General features: G+C 52.3%; 2 protein-coding genes across 5 annotated transcripts; one reads left to right on the top strand and one right to left on the bottom strand.

Annotated features, from left to right (window-relative positions):
• The first annotated feature begins 2,239 nt into the window (after nt 1-2,239).
• POLR2C (RNA polymerase II subunit C) lies at nt 2,240-10,223 on the top strand. Its single transcript, XM_010967290.3, has 9 exons — nt 2,240-2,421; nt 2,598-2,647; nt 4,583-4,651; nt 4,786-4,838; nt 7,458-7,586; nt 8,039-8,090; nt 8,221-8,389; nt 8,531-8,605; nt 9,216-10,223. The coding sequence occupies exons 1-9, from the start codon at nt 2,336-2,338 to the stop codon at nt 9,358-9,360; spliced, it is 828 nt and encodes a 275-aa protein (XP_010965592.1). The 5' UTR covers nt 2,240-2,335; the 3' UTR covers nt 9,361-10,223.
• A 356-nt stretch (nt 10,224-10,579) lies between these two features.
• Nucleotides 10,580-23,278, bottom strand: DOK4 (docking protein 4). Of its 4 annotated transcripts, none has more exons than XM_045504583.2 (9): nt 23,089-23,277; nt 17,587-17,837; nt 13,899-14,006; nt 13,626-13,740; nt 13,237-13,356; nt 12,954-13,143; nt 12,085-12,223; nt 11,790-11,913; nt 10,580-11,672 (listed from the first exon to the last, which is right to left on the bottom strand). In XM_045504583.2, exons 2-9 carry the CDS (start codon nt 17,650-17,652, stop codon nt 11,554-11,556), a joined length of 981 nt encoding a protein of 326 aa, XP_045360539.1. In that variant the 5' UTR covers nt 17,653-17,837; nt 23,089-23,277; the 3' UTR covers nt 10,580-11,553. The 4 variants fall into 4 exon arrangements, with proteins under 4 accessions (XP_045360539.1, XP_074226784.1, XP_045360532.1 ...); XM_074370683.1 differs by lacking the exon at nt 23,089-23,277 and adding exons at nt 18,164-18,293; nt 18,367-18,447 and having other exon boundaries at nt 10,580-11,913; XM_045504576.2 differs by having other exon boundaries at nt 10,580-11,913; nt 23,089-23,278.
• Nucleotides 23,279-23,779: the final 501 nt, after the last annotated feature.

Below are 23,779 nucleotides of genomic sequence, written 5' to 3'. Positions count from 1 at the left end.
TCCTGTTGGCGTAGTAAGCTTCCCTACCGTGACAGATAATCCAAGACTCCAGAGGGACACAGCAGTGTTGTGGGAAAGGCTTGAAGCCAGCAGCCAGGAGACCTGAGTTCTGGTCCTGGTGCTGCCTGGTACTGCTGGGCAGTTGTCACTGCTCTGCATCTGTGGGCCTAGCCTTCCCATCAGTAAAATGTGGATGACAGGGGCCTTTCCCTCTCACCATTAGCTCCTTTGGCTCCTCCTGTCATCACTAGCCATTACTAATTCTCTCAGCCTCTACACAGGCTGGACTCTCTTTGCAAGTCTGATTATCACTATTGTATTAGTCTGCTCGGGCTGCTGTGACAAAATTTCTCAGTTCTGAAGGGTGGGAATTCCAAGATCAAGGTGCCAGCCAATTCAGTTCCTGGTGAGAGCTTTCTTCCTGATTTGCAGATGGCTGCTGTCTCTCTGTTCTTACATGGCACTGAGAGAGCTCTCGTGTCTTCCTGTTCTTAGGAGAGCACTAATCTTATCACAAGGGTCCTGCCCTCATGACCTCACGAAGACCCCCATTTCCAAATACCTTTACATTAGGGGTTAGGGCTTCAATGTTTTGGGATACAATTCAGTCCACAGCATCTGTCTTTTGTTTTGCTGTCTCCTCCCTAGCTAGACTGAATATTGATGGGGGAAGTAACAAGCTAGTAGAAATTTCCAATCTCTTCTTGTGGGCCTTCCTCTAAGCCTTTTCTGCACCTCTCTAATTCTTTTATTTCGACATCCTGTCAAGTTCCCTGCTATAGCTATTCCAAATTTCATTCCATTCTCTGCTTTATCCTTTATCACATCCCTCTCGCACTCAGCAGACAACCTTCTTAATTTACTGAGGTGACACAGGATGTGGAGCAAGGGTCTCCTTAATGCCCTTCCTCTCTGTCCCAGGAGGAGATATCACTCCTTGTTAAGGCAAGCTCCTCTTTATCCCCTCTGATTACTCTCGTGTCCCCTAAATGACTTACCCTGCCAAGTTCTATTTTAGGCCCTTTTCTCTATATAAGCCACTGCCACCTTCTTGAGACCATTCAAACCTCTCTCTAGGCTGTTTAGGGGACTTCAGTAATTCTTTGCTGAACATTCACCCTATGTGACACATTGCCCAGCACTGACGATGCAGAGATGAAGAGCTCATAACCCACCCACGGCAACCACACAGAACTATAAATAATATGTTAAAGAGCGTTGTATCTTCTTGCAGTTTCAAAAGTGCGATCCAGGCTTGGGGGAGGAAGGGAAAGGGTATAAACCTATCATTCAAGTATGCTTCGCTAAAGTACACTCACTCATTACTAAAGAACCCAGTCATCCCTCCTTATTCAGGACCTCCATTCCCACCCCCACCACCAAAACCTGCAGATGCTCAGTCCCTTATATAAAATGGTGTAGTATGCATATAATGTGTGCATAACCTCTCATATACTTCATTTACTTAATTATTTATTTTGAGTAAAGGTAGATTTTAGAGCTACATACTCCATAGAGTGCAGGCCGTTTTAGAAGGCAAGAGAAAGGCCACGAGGTGTGGATGTTGGGTGCTTAGTTTTAAGTAAAAGTAATTACACACTCCATAGACAGTGCAGTTGTCTCACTTAGAAGAGAGAGTGCCTTCTCATATATTTTAAATCATCTCTAGATTATTTTTAATACCCAATACAATGTTCAATGCTATGTAAATAGTTGTAAATACAATGTAAATGCTATGTGAATAATTGCTGGGCATGCAGCCAATTTAAGTTTTGCCTTTTGGAACTTCACGGAATTTTTTTTTTCTTTTGATCTTCAGTTAGTTGAATACACAGATTCAAAACCCTTGGATACAGAGGGCTGACTGTATTTCTGTTCTTCCATATATGTACAAACGTCATTCTTTTGAAAGACGTTATAGTATTCCTATGTCTGTATATTTAACCAGGTCTCAGTCAATAGGCAAGTAGCTTTATTTATCTTTTGCTGTTACAAACTACTGCAATGAACTTCCCTATATTGTAATTGCTTACAACTGCAACTACGTCTGCAGTATGAATTCCTAAACGTGTTATTGTTGAGTCAAGGGTGTGTGCCTGTTCTGCCAAATCGCCCTCTAAATGGTTGAACTTCACTTTTAAAGCAGGTGGCGGGTAGACAGCGTCGGGCCAGAGCTGTCCGGCCTCCGTGCAGCAGGTGGCGCTGTGGCGCTGTGAGCGCGTCTCCCCGGAAGCGGCGGGGCCGCGCTGACCGACTTCCCGTGGCGGGGTTCGTGTTAGCGCAGGCGCAGTCGAAGAGGGGCAGACGCAGGAGGCCCGCTGAGTGGTGAGGCAGGATGCCGTACGCCAACCAGCCCACCGTGAGGATCACGGAACTCACCGACGAGAATGTCAAGTTTATCATCGAGAATACGGACCTGGCGTAAGGCTACTAAGGGAAGAGGCTGGCGGCTTTGGGGAGCCCAGAACACGAACCCAGGAGGGGCGGGATGTATTTCCAGAACTGGCTCCCGGGCTTAAGCTTTGTGACTTTTGGGGGCTCGGGGCCGGCCAGTCGAGGCTGAGGTGCCCACATGCTGCTTGGTTTTCATCCCTCAGGGTGGCAAATTCTATCCGGAGAGTCTTCATTGCTGAGGTGCCCATAATAGGTAAGCGACCCCGCCTCCTCGTTGCCAGGGCCACCAGTTCCCCTACCTCCCCATACCTTGGCGCTCCAGCCTCCAGCTTTGGTTTGGGACGGGGTGGCGACGCTGAGAAAACAGCAGTACTGGAGACTTGATCGGACCCTGTGCCATTGGCCTAGGGCCACTGTCAGGGTGATGTCAAGGATTAGGTGAGGTAATCTCTATTTAATGCCTTGTATTTAGTGAGTGTCCAGTACCGGGAGGTATCTTTTTATGAATCTGTTCTGTCAACTGCATTAACAGGACATGTAAGTGCCAGAGAATGCAGTGGTGTGAATGCAGAGCTGAACTGGGAATGCAGAGCTGTAAAGTACAGAGTTCTTGCCTTCATAGGGCTCACAGTGAAGCTGTAGGGGAAAGATGAATCCACAGACAACCGCTAATGCGAGATCGACTTGGATCAGTTAAGGAGAAGCATAGCTACAGTGCTTTTGGCGCTTCGAGGAGGGAGGATCTGTTTCTGCTTCAGTTCTAGCCACTCGCATTGGGTGTTTTACATATTTACATATTCTGCAAATATTTTCTGAGTGTCAGCTCAGAGTTTGGGTTAGGAAAAAGAAATGTAAGTCATAGCTGCTGCACCAGGCATGCGAACTCCTAAGGAAATAAGCAGGCCAAATGACTGGTAAACAAGAGAACGTTGTAGTTTTTCCATTACCACCCTCAGTGACTACTTCAACTCAGAGCTTGGAGTGCAGGAACTGTACTCCATGATGCAGCCTTGACATTCTAAGTGCCACTTTTCCCACAAATAATATTGAGCATCTGCTACATTCTAGGCCGCAGCTAGGAATACAGAAGTTAAGACATCTGAAGACCCTGCCCCAAGGAATTTTTGAAGCTTGAGGCAGAGACAAGACACACAGAATTATAACACAAGGAAAAATATGCCAAGTGTTTTAAGAGAATTCTAGACAGAGTTCTGGAAGGGAAGAGCTTAGAGGGAGTGTTCATCTCTATGCCATGGAGGGCAAGCAAGGCTTGGTTCATAGGAGGCTCAGGATTTTAACCTACACTGGAGAAGTTAAGGGCTTATGGGTGGGGGGAGGTGGGAGACAGAAGCAGAAAAGCTTGGCTCATGGCCCTTGTTTGGCTTGAGTTGAGGAAACAAAAGGCAGCATAGGACAAAGTAGGTTGGGGCTTGGCCGTGTCTGGTCCTCTTCTGATCTCTGTTCCTGGTGTCCACACCCCTCATTGGCTAGTAGTCTCCAATGCCATTTGCTTTCTGAATTTAATTGTTTATGTGCAGATTTTTATTTAAATGAATGAGTGAGTAAATGTGTGTTTAAGTCAAGTGTGTGTGGCTGTACAGTTCTTACCCTCCTACTAGTTCATTGCTGGTTGGGATTGACTTATGTACTGAGTATGCCTTGCTCATTAAAGGAATTTTGTAAGCATTAGTTGGTTGAGTGATAATAAAGTATTATATTGGGTAAGCTGGTTATTATATCATAACATGAGGTATGTACCATAAGTTTCTTACTTTTCTGGGGTTTGTCTAACTTGTAAGTGCCCAAATAGTTTGTGTCATTGGATTTGGTGTTGGCAAAGGTAGCAGATTTAAGTGCTTCCCACAGAAATATTCAGCTGAAAGAAACATGTTCCCACTCCCATGATATTCTCTGTCGGTGTTTTTCTGGGTGGTACAGGGAACTCCCTGTATCACATCTACCTGAGCAGGGAAGTGAGGTGTGCTGTGTGTGGTTCTTTTTAAAATGCAACTTCCTGGGCCCCGCTCGAAAGCTGTGGAATCAAGCATCTTTGGCAGCCTGGCCCAAGTCTCTGCAATTACGTAATCATTAGATGATTTTTAAATCTGGAGAACCACTTTTTTGAAGTCTTAAGGTGAATTTGGTGGCTAAACTTCATGTCTGCTTCTCTGCTTCCTTCATTCTTTAGCAATTGACTGGGTTCAGATTGATGCCAATTCCTCAGTCCTTCATGACGAGTTCATTGCTCACAGGCTTGGTGAGTGCTGAGTTTGGAAAGTTAAAGGGAGGGGGCTGTGCGGGTGTCAGAGGAGGAAGTCTCCTCACTACCAAGGGGATTCCTTTTGGGTTGGCCCCTAGGCCTTCTTTTAAGAACTTTTCTTTGTCTTCCAGGATTAATCCCCCTGACTAGTGATGACATTGTGGACAAGCTGCAGTACTCCCGGGTATGCTGTGTGATTGGGTGGAAGGTCGAGAGTCAAGGGAGGCAGGGAATTTTAGTTTTCAAAGGGATTTTTCCTGACATCTTGCTTCCAGCTTTTAGACAATGTGGAGATTGTCTAGAGGAGCAGAGGGAGTGAGAACTGTCCTACAGAGCAACACCTGAGGGACTGGGGTACTGGTGTCTGGCAGCTTTATGCATCACCTCATAGGTTCTGCTAGTTAAACATGGCTCCCTTTCTCAGGATAAGTTACCAGGCTTATCCAAGACATGGAAGCAACCTAAATGTTCATCGACAGATGACTGGATAAAGAAGTTGTGGTATATTTATACAATGAAATAGTACTCAGCCATAAAAAAGAATAAAATAATGCCATTTGCATCAAAATGGATGGACGTAGAGATCATCATTCTAAGTGAAATAAGCCAGAAAGAGAAAGAAAAATACCATGTAGCACTCATGTGTGGAATCTAAAAACAATTTTTAAAAAGGACTCTACGAACTCAGCTACAAAACAGAAACAGACTTGCAGACATAGTAAATAATCTTATGGCTGGAGAAAAGAGGGGGAAGGGTAAATTTGGGAGTTTGAGATTTGCAAATGTTAGCCACTATATATAAAAATAGATTTTTTTTAAAAGCTGCTTCTGTATAGCACAGGGAACTATGTTCAATATCTTGTAATAACCTTTAATGAAAAAAATGGAAACGAATATATGTATGTATATGCACGACTGAGACATTGTGCTATACACCAGAAATTGATACATTATAGCTGACGATACTTTAATTTAAAAAAAAGTTACCAGGTTTAGGACTGGGGAGAGAGTAGGACAGGATTATGTTACACCCATAGCCTTTCACGAGGGCTGTATTAGGTAACAGCTTGAGACTCTTCCTTCTTGATGACTCTGCATGATCCTGAATCAACTTATTTTCTAATATTCCCAAGGACATGTCATTTTTGTGGTGGCTGATTTGATAATACTTTGTAAATTTATATGTTTTTTAAAAGAAATATTCAAGCACTCAGCAAAGCGTGGAGCTAATATAACAAATAGTTGTGCTCCCACCAAACCACTTGTCACATTTTAACATCTCACCATTTTTGCTTCATGTCTCCAGATTTTTGTTTTTAAGAAAACATCACATATATTAGTGGGGACAGTTGTACAACCAGTTGAAGAGCAATTTGTCACTATCTTATAGAAAGATACGCATCCCCTGCGACCTACCAATTCCTTCCATTAAATTTTGTTCTAGTATTGCATTTACTGAACAAAGATGGTATGGGTTTTTTGTTTTCGTTTTTTTCGGAAAATCTACAGAAAAGTTAAAAATAGAATACTTGACTCTCTTTTCACTTATAATTTTCAGTTGTTGGTATTTTGCTACATTTGCTTTATTTTTCACGTAGATGTTATTTTTGCTGAACCAACTGAAAGAACATTGTAGAATTCATGACACTTCTCCCCTAACTACATCAGCATGCATGTCCTAAAAATAAGGATATTTTCCTAACATAGCCACACTGTTATCATGCCTAAAAAAGTTAGCATTGATTTGTACTATCTACATACAGTCTAAATTCGGGTTTTCCTCGCTATGCTCAAAATGTCCTTAATTATTTTTTGTTTGTGGGTCTGTGATCCAGTCAAAATTCATGCATTGCATTTGGTTGTTAAACCTCTTTAGTCTCTTGATCTCTTGAACAGACTCCTCTCTTTTCATTATACTTTTTTTTTGAGTGCCACATTTTTATTGTCCATTACATTTTGATTCTGTAATTTCATATTTCCAAGAGTGATTCAGTTCCCAGGGTCTAGATTGCCTTCCTTCCTTACCAGTGTGTGATTACAGACTATCCAGGTGTGGCCCCTAGTTCTTCCTCATCTTGAAAACATCAGAAGTCATATTTTCCTCACTGGTGTGAGGGAAGAAGTTTGCTTGATTACATTCTAGTAACTCTTCTTGCCTGAAGTTAAACAGTGGCAGGTAGTGTCTAACACGGGAATGCTTCAAGAATCAGTGTAGCGAACGGCAAACTTGGTCGTCATTGAAGCTGAGTGATGGTTGCGTGGTGGCAGTCTGTTGTACTCTTCTCTGCTTTTGTGAATATATGAAATTTTCCATAAATTCATACATTTTTGTATGAAATTTTTTTTATAAAAGATCAATAATCTGGAACTTAAAAGGTACTTTTTTTCTATTGTTCCCTGGATTAATTTATTTTAAATGATGATTGCATTCCCAGGGGAGTGCACTTAGCTCATGGGATGCTGAACTAGGTGGTATGAAAGCCTCCTCCTCTTACTTAGTGCCTTGGTTCTCCGAGGAAGAGCGCTCGGAGGGCAGGGTGAGATGTTAGCAGTGTGTCTCCTGGTTGTGGCCTGGCCTCAGGTAGGGTGGGAAGGACATGTGGGTGCCAGCGTATAGGTTGTCTCTGAACTGGGGCATGCCGGCCCCGGAGCGGCCCTAGAATGGTGTGCCAGTGGACACAATTCACGAGAGCCTGGAGGCTGTGATCCGCCCTTTCCCAGATGAAGAACCTTTAGGAGTGGGGAGCCAAGCTAGATTTGCCATCTTTCTGTAGACTCACTCCTGCCTCTCTTCCTGCCTCAGGACTGCACATGTGAAGAGTTCTGCCCTGAGTGCTCAGTGGAGTTCACCCTCGACGTGCGGTGCAATGAAGACCAGACACGTCACGTCACGTCTCGAGACCTCATCTCCAACAGCCCCCGGGTCATTCCGGTCAATAACGTTCTTCCTACCTAGGACCTTTGCTCTTCTCCAGGCTTCAAGTGGGCCAGATTGGGGTGGATTCTTAAAAAACACTGACTTTCCCTGTGTTACCCTCTGCCTTAACCTGAGCCTGATGCCTAGAACTGCTAATAATTCTGGACTCTTGCCAGGGTGGGCAGAAGTATTACTGGTGCTGTGAGCACTCTGTCCCCCAAGGGCCCTTTTAAAGGTCATGGTACTGTTCTGACTGAGGAGGCTGTCACAAAGCCCTGAGGTCAGGGTTAGAGTCCACTCGCCAGCACAGACTGGGTCCTAGTGGGCACGTCTACCATCTCATCCTCGGGCATCCTTTCCCTGCCTTGGCAGCTTGTAATCTGGAGGTTCTGGAAGGTGGGTGCCAGAAGAGGTGAGTGGGGAGATGAGCAATAGCTAATACACGCCTCTGTTCGGGCTCCCTACAGGTGACATCCCGCAACCGAGATAATGACCCCAGTGACTATGTGGAGCAGGACGGTAAGGGGCTCAATGGAGGCAGCAACTAGACCCAGCGTCTCATGCTGTCTGGTCTTCCAGTGGCCCTCCATGTCAGACTGGAGAACTGTGCCTCTGCTGGCCCTCCACTGACGCACACCTCTCCCCACAGACATTCTCATCGTCAAGCTGAGAAAGGGCCAGGAGCTGAGACTTCGAGCCTATGCCAAAAAGGGCTTTGGCAAGGAACACGCCAAGTGGAACCCGACTGCAGGGGTGGCTTTTGAATACGATCCTGACAATGCCCTGAGACACACGGTGTACCCCAAGCCAGAGGAATGGTATGTTTCTGGGGGGAATGGAAGCAGGTAGTTAGGGTGGGGGCAGTGGAAGTGGCTCCTAGTGACTAAGATGGGGTAGCCTCACTGAGACATGGGCGCCCTAAAACTAGCCACCCTGTGCTGATCTGTGTTTGACCTCAGGCCGAAGAGTGAGTACTCAGAGCTGGACGAGGACGAGTCGCAGGCTCCCTATGACCCCAATGGCAAGCCGGAGAGGTAAGATCCTGGTTTGGCACTTGAAGATGAAGTGTGTAAGAACGTACAGTTCTGGTGCAGGCTCCGGGTCAGGGAGACCTCTTCTCTTCATCCCAGTTCCTGTAAGCTGAGGAGGGACTGGTAACTGCTGAACCCGCAGTACGTACACATCCCGAGGCAGATTATCATCCCCCTTTTGGTCACTGTGAGAAAGGGGGACCCTCCAGTTATCTGTTCCTGTCCTGATTTTCAACTCCCAAAGAAGGATCAGCCTAGGATCAAACCTAGGGCCCAAACTGTCCAAAGCCTTTTAGTGACAGATATGAAAATGCTGGAGCAGGTGACACTATGATGTTCCACTTTTCCCTCAGTGTGGAATACATCCTTACACAAGTGTTTTGAGATTTTCACAATATCTTTTTGAGGTAGCTTTGGCCTCTTTGAGGTCTTGCAAAGTGCATTGGAAGAACCGTTTGTAAGAGGTTGCATGGAGGTCAGCCCTGGGGCAAGGTCGAGTTCATGGTGGGAAAGGAGTCAGGACCCAGAAGGGAGGGGAGAGGGTGGTGCGTGGCCAAAAGCTCAGGCCAGCCAGCCTGCCTCGTGGAGAACTCACCGGATTCTTGCCTCCCAGGTTCTACTACAATGTGGAGTCCTGTGGCTCTCTGCGCCCTGAAACCATTGTCCTCTCAGCCCTCTCTGGATTGAAGAAGAAGCTCAGTGATTTACAGACCCAGTTGAGCCACGAGATCCAGAGTGACGTCCTAACTATAAACTAGCTGCAGCTCACCTGTTCCAGCAAAAACAGCAGTTCAATTTCAGGTCTCCTTAGACTTTTGGCTCCTGGGGACTGGACAGCTGTTGCTCAAGCTTCTTGGCAAGCCTTCAGTACCAACTAGAAAGGTAGCAGTGGAAAAGGGCAGGTCCATCCCAGCCTTGCTCAGTCACAGATGGGTTACCGGGGGTGCCACTGCTATTGGATGCAGGACAGTTTTTCACCGGCCTGCATCCCTGGCCCTGCCTACTGATTGGCTGTAGCACTCCCCAGAACCTCCCTTCTGCCCTGTTTCCTAATGTGTCTCTAGGGGGCCATACTGTTTCCCTGTTGAGAACCACTGAGCTGGACTCTCCTCTTTTAGTCATTTCAGCTCTAAATTTACTTCAAATCCTCTGTCCAAAAGTTGGAATTTTCAGTTGTACCTTAGGCTTCTGGTGTTAGGATTGAGTCTAGAACCCTCTTTTAGGCTGCCTGCAAGACCTTCCAGTCCCTGCCCCAGCCAGCCAATTGGTACTTCACTCAAATTCCCAAGTGTCCCTAATTTGAGGACCCTTTGAGAGTAGTGATAGACCCTGGCTAGTCCTCTCTTCCCTCCAGTAAACCTTGTATTTTGTTCTCTATCCATCAGTTAATGAACTTCACCAATAATAGCCCAATTACTCAATTAGGAGGGGGAAGGCCTTAATGAAGGCCTGATCTTGCCCCTTTGGCCCTGTCCGTAGGAACACTGCCCAAAGCAGTTAATTAGCCTGGCAAGAGAAGCCTGGAGGTAACTAGAGATCTAGTACAGAAAGGAAGGGATATTTATTAACAGTAGTTGTCTTTTAAAACTTTTTATTTTTGGCAATAAAGAGCACAACATCATCTGTTTCATGCGTCATCGTGCCACTAGTGGAGCCAGCCAGCTCTGCCTCCCTCTCCATGGCCCTTGGCCCTGGCTCCCTTCTTCAGGCTGACTTATTCCTCGGGGTGGTCATTCCCTGGGTCGGGTTCAGAGTTGGCCGTGGCCACCTCCCTGACTCCAGGGCTCTGCTGGAGGGGGCCTCTTGCCTTATCCTCCTCCTGCCACAACTTGAATAGTAGTTATTTACAACAAGGTCTGTTCCCACAAATCAGAACCCTAGAATATTAAACAAAAAAAACCCAACACACACACAACCAAAGGTTTGATGTGAATAGAAAGATAGCCCTTCTGCACCGTAGTCAATAAATACCAGCACTAGAAAATCAATTGCTTTAATTGCATTTCAGCAGGGAGCCTCAGCACCATGTGGGGAGGAAGAAATGGGAAGGTCTTGGTTTCTGAGTGCTTTTAGCTGGCCGGAGGGAGGCCAGACAGGGCAGAGGGGCTCCCTCTGTGGAGGCACTGCCCACTCCTGGCCAGTGAAAGAGGGCAGCAGGGTGCTCCCCCCCAAGCAGTCCTCCTGTAGCAGCCTTCCTGCTGGCCTGGCCCTGGGGCAGGAAAGCGCTCCGGACTGGCCATCCTCCCCTTGGCTGAGGTAACCAGCACCCTCACACCGGGGTGTCTTCTCAACCTACTAAGCAGGAAGGAGCCTGGGCAGAAACCATTTTAAAACCAGATTGTCACCTGAGGTGTCAACCAGATGTCACCTCTGCTGAAAACTCCAAATGCAAGGCTACCAAGTGGCACAGTGTAAGTCTGAGTCCTTCCTGTGCCGCTCTAGGCCCAGAGGGACTGAGAAGCCACCTGCCACCTCTGTCCCTGGGCTGCTTGCAAAAAGCCAGCAGTCAGAGCACCAGCTGTGAGTGCTGTTTGTCTCCTTCCTCTGGCCCCAGCAGCAGGAGGGCTGGTTCCTTGGAGGACAGGGAGACAGCTGCCCTCACATTCAAAAACAGCCTGGACTGTGGCTGGTCATGGGATTAAAAAAATGTGTATGTGGTGGCAGGGAGGGACGGGGGGAACCTTATTAATACAGAATATGTTAATAAGCCATATATATTAAAATCATTAACAGTATATAGTCCCATGGTAGCTCCAGCCCCTCACACATGCTCAGGTGGTGTGGCCAGCCCTTTGCCTTGGTCCAGCCTCACCTCTGGGGACAAAGAAGGGACAGCTTGCTCCCTTTCTCCAGGCTCTTGGCCAACAGCCCCTCCAGGCCGTCCACAATATGCTGCAGGCAGCCCCACAGCAGGCAGCCCCAGGAGTCATCTGTGCACGCCAGCTCTGCAGTCACTGGGATGGCGTCTTGGCCTCACTGCTGTCCCCCTGGCTGGGCTTTGGCTTTAGGAGGATGAATCTGTTGAGGAGGTCCGTTTCTGAGCTGGCCTGGGCTGCCCCATACCCCTCACCTGTGGATACAGAGGCAGGCTCAGGACTTAGGCCCAGGTCAAAAGACCCCTGGCCAGTATACCTTGTCCTCCACAGAGCCTCCTGGCAGGTGGATGTGGGGCACAGCAGCGACTCACTGGCATAGCTGGAGGCCTCAGCAATGTTCTGGGAACCTGTGATGTGGTGCCAGTAGGCACTGCGGGGCAGCATGGTAGTGGGCGTGCAGGGGTATGAGTAATGTTCCGTGCCCTTGTTCAGCAGCTGTGGGGCAGAGAAGGGGACAGTGGCTAAGCCCAGGGCAGCAGGCCCAAGGCCCTGCCTGCCTCTGCTGTATATGCGCCAGCTGCAGACAACTAGCATACACCGGGCCCTCGGCCTGCCTGCCCACCAGTCCCCCTTCCCCCACCTCGACTGAGCCGAGCACTGTCTCACCCTCACATTCTTCTCCATTTCCAGCAGGACCCGCTTGTGCTGCTCAGCGATGGCCAGGGTGGCACTGTGGACCCGCTGGTAAATCTGTTCCCCCTCCTGCGTCTGGAAGGTGTAGAGCCCTTCCCCAGCGTCACACATCCTGAGACAGTGGCACAGAGGGCAAGGTGGTGGGGACACCCCCATGCGCATGCATGCACATGCAGTCAGGCTCTTCTGCACCCCAGGCCCCTTTGGGAACAGGGCTGTCATCTCAGGGTCTGACCACACAGCTCAAACATGCTGAACATTTTCTGTGTGCCAGGTGGTGGTCTAAAGGCTTTACAAGAATTAAGTTATTCTGTTTTCTCCACCACCTTGCTCTGGTCTATGCGCTGTGACAGTTTCCTCGTTGTTACAGTTTTTCTCGAACCATTTTTACAAATGAGGAAACTGAGGCATTTAGAAGGTAAGTAACAACCAAACTTAACACAGTGGCTTATACAGAATTTAAGTCTAGGCAGGCTGACTTCAGAGTTCAAGCGAGACGCAATCCTCACCATAACCCAACCTATGAAGTGAGGTACTTCTATTATCCCCTGTTTGACAGATGAGGAAAGTGAGACTCAGGTCCACAATCACAGAGCTAGTCAGTGACAGTGCCAGCATCTGATTTGAGCCTGAGCAGTCTGACTTGGTAAACAGCTTCACTTGACCTCCCTGCTATGAGCCTCAGTTTATTCATCTATGAAATAGGAATATTATGTTCCCCTTCAGCATGCTATGCTGATAAATAAGCTTTTCCAGCACAGAGCCTGACATAAGTGAATGGCAGCCACCATCATGACCATGGTGGGACAGGGGTGTGAGGAGGAGGGGCAAGAGTGTCCTACCGGCCAGCCTCAAAGGTAAAGCGTGTGGCATCCCGGCCATAGCGGCGCAATGAGCAGAGGGGCCACGAGACGAGCTTCACGCGGGGGTTGTGTATGTCCCAGAGGTAGATGTTCTCGTGGGTGATCTGCAGCTTGCACTCGCCGTACACATCCAGGTTGGGGCAGGGCAGCAGGAAGACGTTGAAGCGATCTGGATGGGAGAGGATGAGCAGGCCTAGAGCTTTCCCCCGGGAGGCCTCCCCAACTCCCTCCCCCCACCCCCGGTGCCAGCACCAGGCCTCACCTGTCTGCTCACACTGCACTCCTGGGGCCAGGAGGTCTGGCTCTCCCAGACTGATATCGTTGAGCCTCGACCCCAGACACTCCACAGACAGTGTCTTGTACCACTCCTCTGCCTCCAGCTCTGGAGAAAACAGTACCTCATCATGTGCCAGATCAGGGTTCCCTAGCAGTGCCCCCCCCCCAATCTGCTTTAGCTGCAGCTGTCCCACCATGCAAAACAGAGAGGGTAAGGCCAGTGGATTCTTCCTGCTTGCCCTACCTCATCCTGGGGGCCCACTCCCTCAAAGGCATCTTCTACCCCAACACATCATACCCAGTCAGGCTAGCCTTGCTCTGCCTCCTACCAACTGGACCTTGACCAGCCCACAGCCTGCAGCCCCAGCCCCTCACCTGAGTCGCAGGTGAAGGTACGTGCTGAGTCATCGGTGAATATGATGGCTACCGCCTGCCTCTTGGTCTCCTTGGGGAGCCGAGTGACACACTTGACATTGCTGATCTCCGTCACCTGGGACAGCATCCACAAGGGACTCAGCCAGTCTGAAGCACATCCCTCTACATCCCTCTTAGCTCTGCCTCCCCCAGGAGGGTGCTCTTGGACCTCAGGACACTCAACAAATCATCACTGTTTACAGGTTGGGGGAACTAGGGCCCAGGCCCCCTAACCTTGGGGCAGCCTCGGAGGCACACTGACTTCTCATCTGGATACTTCTCCAGCCGCTGGGGTCCCTTGCTGGAGGACTTCCGGAACACCAGCCAGCACCTCCTGTAGATCTGTGGAGCAAGATGGTAGGGGGATCAGGGCTCCCTGGACTACTTCCACTCAGCCAGCATGGCCCTGCAGTTACCCCTGCCTACCACAAGGGGCAGTGCCACACAGCCTTCCAGGGGGCCCAGGCCTGGAAGACCTAGGGACAGCCGACACCAGCATGACACCCACCCTGGGGAAGACGCCCCTCCCCAAATTGAAAAGGCAGTCATTTTTTGGCTGGCTCTGAACGACTGTTCCACAAAGGGCGCTCCTAAGTTACTGTTTACTATGAGCTCTGCTCTTGGTTTAATATAAGTAGCCAACATTTGTTGAGTGCTTCCTATTCGTACTTTTTGTTATTAGCACTCTTCATAGTTAATCTCGGGGTCACTCTTAAAGGTCAGTTCTGTTATCATCTCCACTTTATAGACAGGGAAACTGAGGCATCCAAAAGTTAAGTTTTGACAGCTAATAGATGGTAGAGTTGGTATTTAAAACAGGCTGTTTAGATCCAGGGCCGTTACTAGAAGCCCACTGCGCTAAGGTTCTGTCCAGGGCTCCAGGAGGACCCACCCCAACAGACGGAGCATCCTGGGGACAGGGATTAGACCCTTACCCACTCCCAGCCTGCACATCAATGCAGCTCTTATTTCTAAGACTCGGGGAGGGCTCTTGATGTGTAACACCCCCTCTTGTCTCTAGGACCTTTCACTCCCCCTCTCTTTTCATTCTCTGACCAGCCCTGGAATGTAGGAGACCAGGATTAATTCCCTGTTGCAGCTGGGAAACCAGCTCTTAGAAGTAAAGGAGCAGAGCCAAGAACCTGGGGTTACCCCAGAGCACGGTGCCTTCCCCAGGAGATTCCCTCCTTGTCCCAACCACTGCCAATGACCATGTGCCTAAAACCACCCCAATTCTCTGTAGCTTCATGGATTCTATCCAAGTGGCAAGGAGCAGGGGTGGGTGGGTTAGTCCCCAGCCACCTGTCTAGGCTGCTGACTCTTCCTTACATGGCGTCCTCCTTCCTACCTCAGGCTCTCCTCCAGCCCAAAGTCTGGCTGGGATGTACCTCTTGTCAGCAGGCACTCCAGAAGACTGGAAGAGCCATTCCCCAGGAATCTCCAATGTTCCTTTCACTGGCAAAGAGTGGGGAGGCTGAGGGGTGGCCCAGAGCAGAGGAGGTGAAGGGGTCTCTGGGCCACAGCCCCAAGCCCCCTCCCTTTCCCTGCTCTGCAGTGTGGGCACCAGGTCCTTGGCAGGCAAGGTCCCAGGGTACAGCGGGCCCAGGCAGTCCCCATCCCAATAAGCTACTCACAACCATGCTATTTCTAACTCCTGAGACACTAGGAGGCATGTCTGTCCCTGCACTACTGAACCTGGCTCAGCCCCTGACCTATCCACCTAAACTCCAGCAGGCCTCCACTCCAGCTGAGGAGCTCTTTTAGGGTAGAGGCTGCATTTTATTCTCAGAATCCTCACGTCCCAGGAGCCTGGTTAACAGAGCTCTGCTGAACAAGTGAATGACCATATGAAGGGATCATGAATGAATGGATGGATGGATGGATAGATAGATGAATGAATGCATGAATGCTGCTGACCCAGATAGGCCCCGCCAGCTTGGGCTCCGTGCAGTCTGCAGCAGCAGGGGCAGAAGGCCTGGGGGCCTGAGCACTCTGGTTGCCTGGTTACAGGACGGGGACACACACACACACAGACACACACACACAGACACACACACACAGACACACACAGACACACACACACACACACACACAGACACACACACACACACACACACACACACACACCCAGGGAGCCACTGTGCTCAAGAGTCCTCCTTCCCCACTTCTCACAGGTCTTTGATCAGTGCTTCAGAAACACTCTGCCACAGCTCTGTCTTGGGAGGAAAGCCCTGGCAGGTAGGGGGGTCTGCTCCTGAGCTCTTCCAACCCTTCCCCCTCACTTCTGTGGGCTGAGACAAAAACGGCTGGGTAGCCGCAGCCCCTCACAGAAGGTCTGCAGGGGAGGCCAAATTCCTTGAGTGGCGGCGACTCCAGACTGGGCCTGGCCACACCCCAGCTCCCAAACCCTCTCCCTGGCTGTGCCCACCGTGGGTTCCCAGCTTTCCCCCTGGAACAGGCCTGGTACTGAGCTCAAGTGGCCACCCCAAGTGGCTTGCCTTCCTGGGAAGCTCTGCTGTGGACAGGGCCTCAGTCCAGCTGGCCCCTGGGGACCTGAAAGGTCCGGGCCCTTAGGAATGAGGAGCCACACTAGCAGCTGTGCCCCACCCCCTTGCCTCCCCACCTCAGTCTTAGCTTTTCTCCTTGTTCTGTGTTCCAGGTGGGCTCCATCTCTCTCTTGGGGTAGAATCAAAGTGGCTGATGGCCACCAGGGCCCAGGTTGGGATACAGTCCGAATCCAAGTAAGACTTTAAACTTACCCACCAGCTCAGCTGCTGCCCACCACCTGGACAGAAGAGCCCCCTACAGAAGCCCTGGGGGTGGGAGCCACAGGAGAAGGAGGGGCAAGAACTACCCTGCTTCAAGGCCAGTCCTGCTCTGTTTGGTACCCAAGCAGGGAACTCAGGTATCAGAGCCCTGCCCCTCCCCCACCCCACTCAGCTAAACCAAGAAACCTTGAGCAGTCCGATTGCACCCCCACCCCCATCAGGGCCATGGGAAAGGGAAGGAAAAGAGGGGCAGGGGACCCAGGTAAAACACAAGACTTGGGCTACCTCAGTCACCAAGGTTACCTTCCTACTGGGGAGACCCGTCACTGGAGGGGGGAGGAGGGTCGGCAGGGGTATAGAGGCAGCTCTTAGGACAACCTCACCAAGCTCATTAAGTTGGTCCCTGGGGGCCCTCCTCATGCCTTCTGGGGGGTTTTCACCAGTAGGGGGTGGGAGAGGGTGCACGCTAAGCAGAGGTGTGTTTGAGGCCACATCTCCATAGACCTTCCAAGCCCCTAGTCACTTTTAACACCTGGGAGGAAACAGCCTGCCCAGAGCCCTGGGCCATGCTGCCCGGGTTCTCATTCATAAACCACATAAACATCAGCTTCTGCGCCTCTCACACCACCACTGTTCCCTCACAACCAACCACTCTCCTTCTCAAACACTTCTTTAACCGTCAAAGCAACAACCAAAGATAAATAAATAAATGCCCATACACAGAAAGCAATGGGAAGCAGGGGAGATGAGGTACTTAAAAGAAAAGAGGTCAGGAGAGGGGAGGGGAGAAACGGGGAGGTGGCGGGCGGCAAGGGGAATTGAGAAGCTAGTCTCAGCTCAGACACAGCCCGGCATTTCCAGCCGCTCCTGCCGCTGCCCTGGCGACAACTTCAACAATAGCAGGGGAGCCGCCTGCCCATCAGCGGCCACCACTGGCTCAGCCACTGGGATGCCAGCCAGTCCAGCTGGGGCAGGGGCTGCAGCAGGCAGAGCCGAGCCCAGGCACATGCCAGGCAGCCCTCTGGCCAGAAGCCTCGAGACGAGCAAAGCACGACGCCGAGCCACAGGCGGGCAGCCGCACACCCCGACATGCCAGGCGCTAGAACCGGTCCTGGCCGCCCGTCCCTCGGCAGGGCCCCTTGGAGGTGGCTCACCCCAAGCTTCCTGCTCTTCATCTTCACGTAGCCTTGCTTGACAATGTCGTTGAAATTGGTCGCCATGGCTTCCCCACCGTGGGGGCTCTGCTGGCCGGCTGAGGCTAGCGGAGGGGAAGGATGCCCAGGTGGCCTTGGTTTCTGGCTCCTCCGATCACCTGTTCGAGATACTCCGTCGGGGCTGCCCCGAGGGCTGCTTCTCACCTCGCCCACCTCAGCATTGTTCTAGCAGCTCCTTTGCCCGGCGCCTGCTGGAAATAAAAATGACAGGGAGATTAGACAGTGACATCTTTCTCTTCCCCTGGCTGTCTCGCTCTTTTTTCCTTCCTCTTCCCACACTCCTCCCTCCCTCCCTCCACCCGCCCTCCTTCCTTCCCTTCCCTCCCCACCCCAGGACGGCAAAACCATTCAGGAAAACAGAGGTGGAAGCAGCAGCGAGGAAAATGGTCCAGCCCAGTCCTCTCCCTCACGGCTGGAGCTGGTGGTTAACCCCTTCCTGGGAGGACTGGCTCTGCACCCACTGTGGAGGTGGGGGCAGAGGAAGGGAGGTGACCCAGGAGCTGCTGTTCAGCCCTACCTCCTGCTACAACTTTGGGGTAGACTTAGGGCCAGCTCCCTTCCTGTGCACAGGAGCTCCACGCGGGAAAGCCTTCCCAGAGATGGGGGGTCTTGGGATATGGCACAGATTCTGGTGAGCCTCATACTCCCTGAGGTTAAAGACAATATACCTTGTCAGTCTCAGCAGACCCCCAAATCCCTCTACCCCACCCCAGCCGATACCTGGTTCTCTCTAGCTCAAGCCCGCTCAGGCCCTGCTCCCAGCCCCTGGAACTCTTCAGCAGCTCCTCTGGGTGCTGCTTCCTGGGAGGGAGGGCAGAGTCCAGTGGGGCGGGCCTCCAGATAAGCCTGAGGAATGTGCTGGGCAGGCTGGAGGTGGCTACTGTGGCGGCAGACGCCTCACCCTGGCCCTGGCGCTGGGAAGGCTGGGCTGGTCTGTGGGGGTGCTGGGTCTGGCCAGGCCTTGCAGTGCTGCATGTCCTGAGCATGAGCAGAAGTGAATTACCTGGAGAATTAGCAACCACCTGGGCCTGGGGCAGAGGACACAGCTGGACCACACTGAGGGGGCACCAAGAGGAAGTCAATATGGAGTGGGAAAGGGGGCACCATTAGGGGCTCTCAGAATCAGGCAGATCAGGAGATAATGAAGACTCAGACTTGGGAGGAGGTGTCTCAGTGATGACTTAGTCCAACATCCATTTTACATCATTTTATGGTTGGGGAAAAGAAAGCTGCCCAGAGAGGATGAGCAGCATGGCTAAGTTCACACAGCAAGCCTAGGGCTCAGCGAGGGACAAATAAGCTCCAGAGTGGGTAACGGAGGAAGGCCTGGGGGTGGAATGCCCTGTCACCTGGCTCTTATTGCCTGCCCTGACCTAAGCCTTCTCTGCCATCCAGGCTCAGGGGCAAGGCTGTGCCCACAACATGGCCTCCCATGTCTCCAGGATCACTAGGAGGGACTGGAGCAGCAGATCTGTGGTCAGCTGGGCATCTGTGCTGCCACGACGGGGCCCTGGGGCAGGCATGCTGCTGGATCTGCCAGCAGCTTGGCATTAACTAATCTCCTGGAGGCCTGTAGAGTCCCTAACAAGGAACAGATGTGACTCCTCCAGTGAGCGCACACAAGCAGGCAGGCATAGGGGCAGAGAGGACAGTGCTCCCCTATGCCCCTTGTACCCTGACAGCCTCTTCAGCACCCCGCAGCGTTCTCCCTGCTCATTCACTCCCCCTGGGGTCCGAGACTCTTCCACACTCAAGTGGTCTGCTTTCTTCCTATAAGGTCTGGGGTGGGGTCCCTCCCTGGCACTGACCCCCAACAGCCTTGCCACACCCAGGCACTGGCAGTCAGAGATGGGTACATTTTCCCAACTCTGTTTCCACCGCCTGCCCTGGGTCTGCCTTGCCCCCACAGCAAGGACCAGCTCTGTAAAATTCCCCTCCAAGATGACAGCTAGCTGGCCGCTGGCTGAGGGTCCACAGCATGGAAGACCCCTTTCAGAACACACCTACTAGCAAACACTGGACCCCTGGATTCATCCAAGGCAGCCAAGGACGTGGTCCAGCCAGGAACATGAATCTAACTGACAGGTGGTCCTGGACAAGCAAGCTGCTTAACTTCTCAGTGCCTCAGTTTCCCCAACAGTGAAAAAATGAGAATAAATCCACCTACTTTAAATGAGCAAACGACTCCAAGAGGCACCTCCCTTTTCATGTTGGACCCAGAGCTTCTGCCTCGAAAACTCTAAGAGCTGATTTTATTTCAAGAGTTGCTGCCCAGCCAAAGGCTGTGAAATCACCTTAACCCAGCCTCCCACCTGCCCAATGCAGGCCTGCTCCTTCCTGGCTCTATCAGTTACTTCCCCAGTGACACCCTTTAGTGACTGTGGCCACCAAGTTGTCAGAAGCAGCACTGCCATGTATGTCCATAGGCCCACACCTGACCCCAGGTCCTAGAATCAGACCCACAGAAATAGACCAGTGGGAAGAGCAACCTTCTAGGGGAAGGCTGGGTGGCAAAGGGCCTGGCAGCTCACTCTGGCCCTGAGTCACAGGTTGTGCTGACTTTACTCAATCCCTAATGAATATGCAAGTGCAAGACGGAGCCTGAAGCCCAAAGCGGTACAGCAAGGGGGAGTTGGGGAGGCAGGAGAGAGGGGAAGGGCCAATAGGTAGACTCACAAATTTGATGGGCAATGGGATCAAGGGAGGGGGCAACCCAGAACCAACCCATCCCCCAGAGGGCTGCGCCATGTGAAGCAAGAGAGGTGGCCCCCAGGCCGAGCCTGCGCAGACCCAATGGGGCATCAAGGAATGGAGGGCAGCTGAGCTCAGCAGGCCAGGAACTGGGCAGAGGCAGCCCCTGGCCTGCCGCACTGGGGGCCACTTTCCTCACCAACCAGCTCTGCCTTTCACGAGCCTGCAGCAGGGAAGAATGACCTGCTAATTGGAGAGGACCTAATTGGAGAGGACCTGCGGTCTCAGCTCTGAGCACCCAGAGAGGCTAAGCAGGGTGCCCACTAGCCCCCTCAATGCTGCAGCGGGCAGCAAGGACCCCCCATTCCTCCTCCCAGTCTTTCATCAACACAGCTGCTCATCCAGAGACAGTGCCTCTCCTGGACCAGGCCACCACTGGCTCCTCCACAGAGAGAGCCAGATTCTGAAATTACCCTCTTCCAGGAAGGGAAGGTGTCCCGTGGGGAAGAGGCAGGAGACTCCCTGGTGCCTGCAGAGGGGTGGGGTGGGCCCCACCTGCCCACCTGCCCCATGGGCCAACCATCTAAGCACTCCCTCCCAGCACCTGGATTCTGCCTGGAGGCTTTGGCTCCAGAACAAACGCTACTCGCTGATGTTGGCAACCAATGACTGAGCAGCAGCAGCCACCTGCCTGGCTGGGCCTCCCCACCCCTTGATAGATTGGATCTTATCAGGGCTTCAGGGACAGCCTTACCTGGACTGTCTCACTGATGTCTAGTTGTCTTCACCCCCGGGCAAAGATCCTATCCGCAGCAGGATTCTCTCCAGCACCAGGGACATTTCCCATTACCTCCCTGGTCCTCTCTACCCCAGTGTGATTATTATCAGGAGCCAAGAGGAGGTCCCGCTTCCTAGAGGGCCCCACCCCTGATCTCCGCCCATGCAAATCACCACAAGCAACCCACCTGAAACTCTGCAGGTCCCAAGGTAGGTGGGAAAGAAAGATCACATACCCAACTGGGCAGAGAAAAAACGATGGGAGGAGAGGACAACTGAACAGCCAGGGTCTCCTGGGCCCTTAAGTCAGGAAAGTGGTGCTAAGCCTCCACACCACTGGCACTCTGCTCTCTCTGGGATCCCTACCTATCCTTCCAGCCTCATCTCCCGCGTGCTGGCCTTCTTTCTGTTCCTCAACATGCGTAACTCTTTTCCAAGCAGGACCACTGCACTTGCTGTTTTCTTCCAGCAGATGGTCCAAGGTTCATTCAACTGCATCATTCAGGTCTCAGCTCAAAGAACATCACTTTAAAGACAGCTTCCCTGACCATGCTGGCCAGAGGAGCCCCCCCAGTCAGCCTCATCACAATACCCAATTTCACTGCCTTCATGCACTGCATCACTCTAGGATTTGTCTCTCCCTTCATCTGTTGATTTGCCACTCAGTCGCTTTCCGTCTCCTACAACGCCCTAGAATGTCAGCTTCCTGATGGCTAGGTGTTGTCTGTCTAGTTAGTAGCTCCATCCTAGTACCTAGAATGGTGCCTAGTGCAGAGAAGGTGCTCAGTATTTGGGGACTAAAGCCATAATTCTCTCCGGGATTTGTCCTCATCCTTTTCCACACCATTACCAATATTCACCTGGTCAGACCCAGCTCAACTTCCAGAGGCATGTGTGAGCCTCTGGGCCCCAGACCCACAGTTTGGTTCAAAGCTGCCCCAGGAGAGACGGCACTGCTGACAGTGTCCAGGCCTGGCTGGGCAGCCTCACCTTGGCCACTGTTGTTGGGTGAGGTCATGCCCAGCTCTGCTGCCCTGCCTTGGAGGGAAGAGCAAGAAGTAGCCAGTACCCAGGCTCAGCAGGTCAGGCAACTGGTGGATGGGGGCACACCTCTGAGATCCATCCCAGGTAGTGGGGACAGGAGTGGCCTGCACTGGAGCCGCATCCCCCTTGAAAGGGGCAAGAAAGAAATTGCACTAAACAAGCCCAGCCTAAATTGTTGCTGTGAATCCTGCCAGGCCCCTCACTGCCCTTGACTCTCAGTCCCCTACATCCCAAACCCTCCATCCAAGTCTCCTGGCAAGTGCCACACACCCATGGCTTGGGACAGGCAGGCTGAACAGAAGCCCTATTCTGCCCACATCACCCAGGTGCTCAGCCTCATTCATGCCCCTCTGCAGTGACAGAAAACATTTAATGGGAAGTAGGGCCTTTGGGAGTCCTGGGGGAGAAGGGGGACAGGACCCCAGGGCCAGGGAGAAAGGTTCAAGGAAAGAAGGCAATTGGCCACGAGTTTACGTTGTAGGGTAGGAACCATTTGCAGGTAGGAGTGAGCAGTGGGGGCAGCTGAAGTAAAGAAAGTCTCTTGGAATTGGGGCAGTGGGGGAGGGCACAGAGAGAGCAGGAGGCCATGAGGAGCTGGAAGGGTGGGAGGAGGATAGGGGCTGTGTGATGCTCGGGGTTATGCCTCTTCCGGATGGCAGGCCCAGGGTCAGGGAGCACAGGGGCCTGGGCTTCTCTGATGGTAGACGTAGGGTAGGCGTGAGGTCAGGCCCCGACCTAGGCTTCCCTGCAAAGGACAGCAGGGGTTAGTTTCAGGGGCCAGGACTTGGTTTTGTAGGCGGATCTCTGAGGCCCCTTCACAGGGTAGGAGGATCCTATGGGCTTCAGAGTGCTCAGGCTAGAGTTGCCAAGGGTCTCGAGGGCTCGGGCGCGGCCTAAGGCCCCCTCCCCGTCTCGTGCCCCTCTAGTTACCTGGGCGCCGCGGCCCCGTCTGGGGGCGCTGGCTAGGCAGGCGGCGGGCCAGGCTCATGCCCTCGTCACGGCGGGGCCGGCGGGGGCGGCGGGGCGGCGGCGGCGCCGCGGGACTCCAGGCGGGGACGGGGAAGGAGGCGCGGCCACCCGGCTCAGCTCCAGCAGGGACTCAGCGGCGCTACCCAAGCCGCCCGGCTCCCGCCGCCCTGCCCCGCCCCTCCGGCGCGGTCCCCACCCACCCCCCGGCGGCCCGCCCCCGCCGTATTCCTCCGAGCCGAGGGACATATACTTCCGCCCCAGCCTCGTCCCCACCCCCGCTTCCCTCCGCTGCCCCTTTAGGTCGCCCTCGGTACCCGGACTCACCGCCACTCTGTGGGCCCCAAATCCCAGCCTCACATCGCCTCTCAGCCCTTGAAAGCTAAACCCCACATCAGCTCCTAGCCCCCAAATCTCAAAACCCCAACTTATATAGGAATCACACACACATCCATTGCTCCCCTACCCCTACTGGGCCTTCCGCAGCCTAGCCTTCCCCAGGACTCCCCAGGGACCTCCTTAGCGCCCCACCCTACGCCTCACGCACTCCAGTAGCTGCATTAGCGCCTCTATCCTAGACCTTCCTCTCCTCTAGCAGTCCGTCCGGCTCTCGGTAATCCCCTGGCCTCCTCGCCACCCTCAAAACATCCAATAA

Source organism: Camelus bactrianus, chromosome 9, assembly GCF_048773025.1.
Source record: "Camelus bactrianus isolate YW-2024 breed Bactrian camel chromosome 9, ASM4877302v1, whole genome shotgun sequence".
Taxonomy (NCBI): domain Eukaryota; kingdom Metazoa; phylum Chordata; class Mammalia; order Artiodactyla; family Camelidae; genus Camelus; species Camelus bactrianus.
Note: the sequence above shows the minus strand (reverse complement) of the source record. Positions and strands in the feature narration are given on the sequence as shown.

Excerpts from the sequence above, each read along its gene's own strand:
- POLR2C (XM_010967290.3), top strand. The coding sequence starts at position 2,336 with ATGCCGTACGCCAACCAGCCCACCGTGAGGATCACGGAACTCACCGAC. Across the intron at positions 2,648-4,582 it reads TGCTGAGGTGCCCATAATAG|CAATTGACTGGGTTCAGATT; the intron begins GTAAGCGACCCC and ends TTCATTCTTTAG. Across the intron at positions 8,091-8,220 it reads TGACTATGTGGAGCAGGACG|ACATTCTCATCGTCAAGCTG; the intron begins GTAAGGGGCTCA and ends CTCTCCCCACAG.
- DOK4 (XM_045504576.2), bottom strand. The coding sequence starts at position 17,652 with ATGGCGACCAATTTCAACGACATTGTCAAGCAAGGCTACGTGAAGATG. Across the intron at positions 13,741-13,898 it reads GCCTCCGAGGCTGCCCCAAG|GTGACGGAGATCAGCAATGT; the intron begins GTTAGGGGGCCT and ends ATGCTGTCCCAG. Across the intron at positions 11,914-12,084 it reads AAATGGAGAAGAATGTGAGG|CTGCTGAACAAGGGCACGGA; the intron begins GTGAGACAGTGC and ends TCTGCCCCACAG.